The sequence below is a fragment of the Carlito syrichta genome, unplaced genomic scaffold, assembly GCF_000164805.1.
Source record: "Carlito syrichta isolate Samal-C Ts95f unplaced genomic scaffold, Tarsius_syrichta-2.0.1 Scaffold123630, whole genome shotgun sequence".
Classification (NCBI taxonomy): Eukaryota; Metazoa; Chordata; class Mammalia; order Primates; family Tarsiidae; genus Carlito; species Carlito syrichta.
The window spans coordinates 30,973-34,533 of NW_007067726.1; the positions used below are offsets into that span (position 1 = coordinate 30,973).

The 3,561-nt window shown below is 55.3% G+C and overlaps 1 protein-coding gene across 1 annotated transcript in view; it reads left to right on the forward strand.

Annotated features, from left to right (window-relative positions):
- Positions 1–2,138, forward strand: part of XYLT2 (xylosyltransferase 2) — a 7,083-nt gene extending 4,945 nt beyond the window's left edge. Inside the window, exon 10 of the mRNA XM_021707732.1 lies at positions 985–2,138. Coding sequence (XP_021563407.1) covers positions 985–1,307 — 323 coding nt within the window. The 3' untranslated portion in view covers positions 1,308–2,138. The remainder of the gene's footprint in view (positions 1–984) is intronic.
- Positions 2,139–3,561: the final 1,423 nt, after the last annotated feature.

Sequence of the window (3,561 nt, forward strand, 5' to 3'; positions counted from 1 at the left end):
GGGGGGGGGGGGGGGGGTGCATGCCTCTCCCTCACAGGACCCAGGAAATGTCTCAGGTCTCACCAGGAACTGGAGGTGCATTCTCCATGTCTCTGGGGCCATCTTGTCCCTGTTCCTTTCCTGTCTCCGTGTATTGGCCTCCGGCTCTGGCTCTGTCTTCTTTACCATATGTGGCCTCTTAGTGTACCAGAGACTGAGCAGGACCTCTTATCCCCAGGTTCCATGTGCTTGGGACAGCAAATCTGATTGGCCATCCCAGTGTTGTCAAGCAGAGTCTTGTCAAGTGGGCAGGGTCACGTGGCTGAGGCTCTGAACAGAGACACAGGCTGGGCAGTTTCCTGCAAGGGAGGCCTAATACAAGTAACTACCCCTGGGAGATATTAGGGATGAGTATGTGGGGGACAAGTGGCTGGTATACAATAGGTGCTCAATCAGTGGATGCTTCTTTCCCCCACCACACCTATCACAAGAAGGTGGCGAGAGCAGGGGTAGCCTAGAGGAGGGGTGTGCTGGGGGGGCGGTGGTGCCCCGGAACCCCCAGTCTAGGAGGCAGGGAAGAATGGTGACAGCCCACACAGCAGGCAGAGACTGGGGCCCAGCCTCAAGGACAAAGACAGAGAAGGATGCCCTAAGCTGAGGGGACAGAGTTGACTGTGTCTGTGCCTGAAGGGCTGGAAGGTCTGAGTATAGGTTTCTGAGAGACTGGAAGTCACTGATGATGGTCAAAAGGGGCATGGCTGACACTAACCAGACAGTTACCTTATTTTCTAAAGTGCCTGGAACCACCATTTTACTTAATCCTAAAGTTGGCAATACAGGGGTTACTGCCTTGGTTTTATAAAACTCACAGTATCATAGCACCGCAAGCCCAAGGTCATAGTCACTAACAAGCTGGGACTCAGTGGTAGAGCTGGGACAGGAACTGGGTGCCCAGACCTGACTCCTGTTGGGTGGGGTGTGCTTACTGCCTGCTCTGTACCCCAGATGACGCCAGCTGGCTGCATGCGGGACCACCCCACAACGAGTACATGGAGCAGAGTTTCCAGGGCCTGAGCGGCATTCTGAACCTGCCTCAGCCGGAGCTTGCCGAGGAGGCCGCCCGACGGCACGCGGAGCTCACGGGCCCCACGCTCCAGGCCTGGACAGATGGGGAACTGAGCACCTTCTGGTCTGTGGCCGGACTGTGTGCCACAGGGCCCTCCAGCTGCCCCTCCGTGGAGCCCTGCAGACTGACCAGCTGGAGCTCTCTGTCCCCTGATCCCAAATCGGAGCTGGGACCTGTCAAAGCAGACGGGCGACTCAGGTAGCAGGGCTCCAGCCAACACCCTGGAGGACCCGGGGAATCGCACCTTAACAGATGGTAGAGGGGTGTCCCCTCCTGCAGGAAGAACCAGTGGCCCAGGCCGTATACCCATTTCAGCCATCAAGAACCTGGACACGGCAGGGAAGGGGGGCGCGGCATTAAGTGCTGCTGATGTCCCTGCTAGGGACCAGAGGGCTGGCGGGAGTGTGAGGAGCAGGGTCTGGCAGCATTCCACGCCCACTTCTTCCTCGCCTTCCTCTCTAGTTTGTATTTTTTTAATAATTATTATTTAAAAAGGAAAATGGGTGGTGGGGGAATTAGAAACAAGCTGTGCAATAGGGCTCAGAGCAGCCCAGGAAGTGGCAACGGCTGTGGGGAGTGAGCCGGCTGAGCCCATCTGCCTTGTTCTAGATGAGGCCGGGCCAGCCTCGCCCTCTAGGGCCTCATCCCCGGCCTGGACCTGTGGTGGTCATGGCTGAGTCTCTGCAGGGATGCAAGGGCCCCACCAGGCTCTGGGGAACAGATGATTTTGGGGGCACTGCAGAGCTGGGCTCTAGCAGGACAGCTCTCCTCTTGCAGCCAGGGGACCCCAGAAGAGGGGTGGGGCTGGCTTCCAGCATACGCTACCCCTTGGTGGGAAAGGTGGGCACGGGGACCTGCTGAGACTGACGCAGCTCCCAGGTATGCGTTTCCCAGGGATGCCTGCGGGCGCCTCAGGAGCAGTGTGGGAAGAAGACTCTGCCAGGGCTCTCAGAAACCTGGAGTAGCATTGTGCCTGAAGCTCAGTGTGAAGTCTGAAATATGCAACAGAAGAAATATATCTCTATCTCTCTCAGTCTCTGTGCTCTTCCTTCTGGGTGTTAGGGAGCCATCAACTCTGGGGCCTTCTAGAAGTCTTAGCTGGTACTTTGGTGGCCACTAGAAGGTGACGGTCTCATTCCTCCAAAGTGGGAACAGTTCAGTATCTACCCAAAAGCCAGAAGGACTCAAGAACCCATCTAATCCAGCTCCTCTTTCCGAGGGCTACACAGGCCCACAGAGGCTCAGAGACTTGCATCGACACCCAGCAGAACTTGAGCTTAGTTTGAGAGCCCTGACCCAACACTCCTGCCCCACCACCAGGCCAGCTCACGGCAGATGCTGGCTTCTGTCTTCAGCATCACCAAGGCCCATCTGAGAAGCTCAGCCCTGCCTTATGGGGCACCCCCAGGAACAGAGGCAGTCCTAGCCATGGTCTGGTGGTTGCCGTGGGAGCACTTCCCTTTAGGGACAGAAGCAGCAGTGATTGGGGTCCCTGGGATGGCCATGTTGAAAAGGTCTGTTCATCTCATTTTCCCAAGCCCCTCTCCACCTCTGACACCCTTCCCATTGTCAGCCAGGACTCAGGGTAAGTCCTTCCCCCTTACTTAATGTGGGAGCAAGGGCAGAGGTTTCTGGACCTCTGAAATCACTCTATCAGCCAGCCTTACTGATCTGTCAGCTCAGCCTGGGGGACAGACTCCTGCCCGGGCTTCCACATGTCAGGTTTTCTAGTTGCCAGGAGAGGGCACTCCTAACCACCAATATCAGCCTGGCTGGGTCAGCTGCCACCATGCTGACCTTGCGTGCAGTATTTGCCTTAATCCTCATAGCCCTTGGGGCATGCGTTTTATTATCTTAATTTAACAGATCAGGAAACTGAGGCTTAGAGCTGTGACTGAAGAACCCAAAGTCACAGCTGGCTATTGGATGGTGGCAGCAGGCTTCAGAGGGAGAGGGGGCCACTCTCAACCACGACACTCCTGCTCTCAGGAGAGCCTGGCTGGACGGGTAACTAGAAGGAGCTAACAGCAAGAATGCAAAGGAAATTGGGTTTGGGTTCGGAGACTGAGATGCTTATTTTTTCTGTTTTAGTAAACATCTGAAGCTGTCCTTTGGTCCTCAAAATGTTGGGGTTTTTTTTTTTTGAGTTGGAGTCTCACTCTTGTCACCCATAGTAGAGTGCAGTGGGCGCTCCTGGTCATCGCAGCCTTGACCTCCTGGACTCCAATCCTTCCACCTCAGCCTTCCAAGTAGCTGGAACTACAGGCGCATTCTACCATGCCTGGTTAATTTTTTATTTATTGTAGAGATGAGGTCTTGCCAATTTGCCCAGGTGGGTCTCGGACCCACGGGCTCAGGCAGTCCACTCACCTCAGCCTCCCAAAACGTGGGATTACAGGCTGAGCCACCGAACCCGGTGGTTTTTTGTTTTCTAACAAATTATTATTTTGATTCCG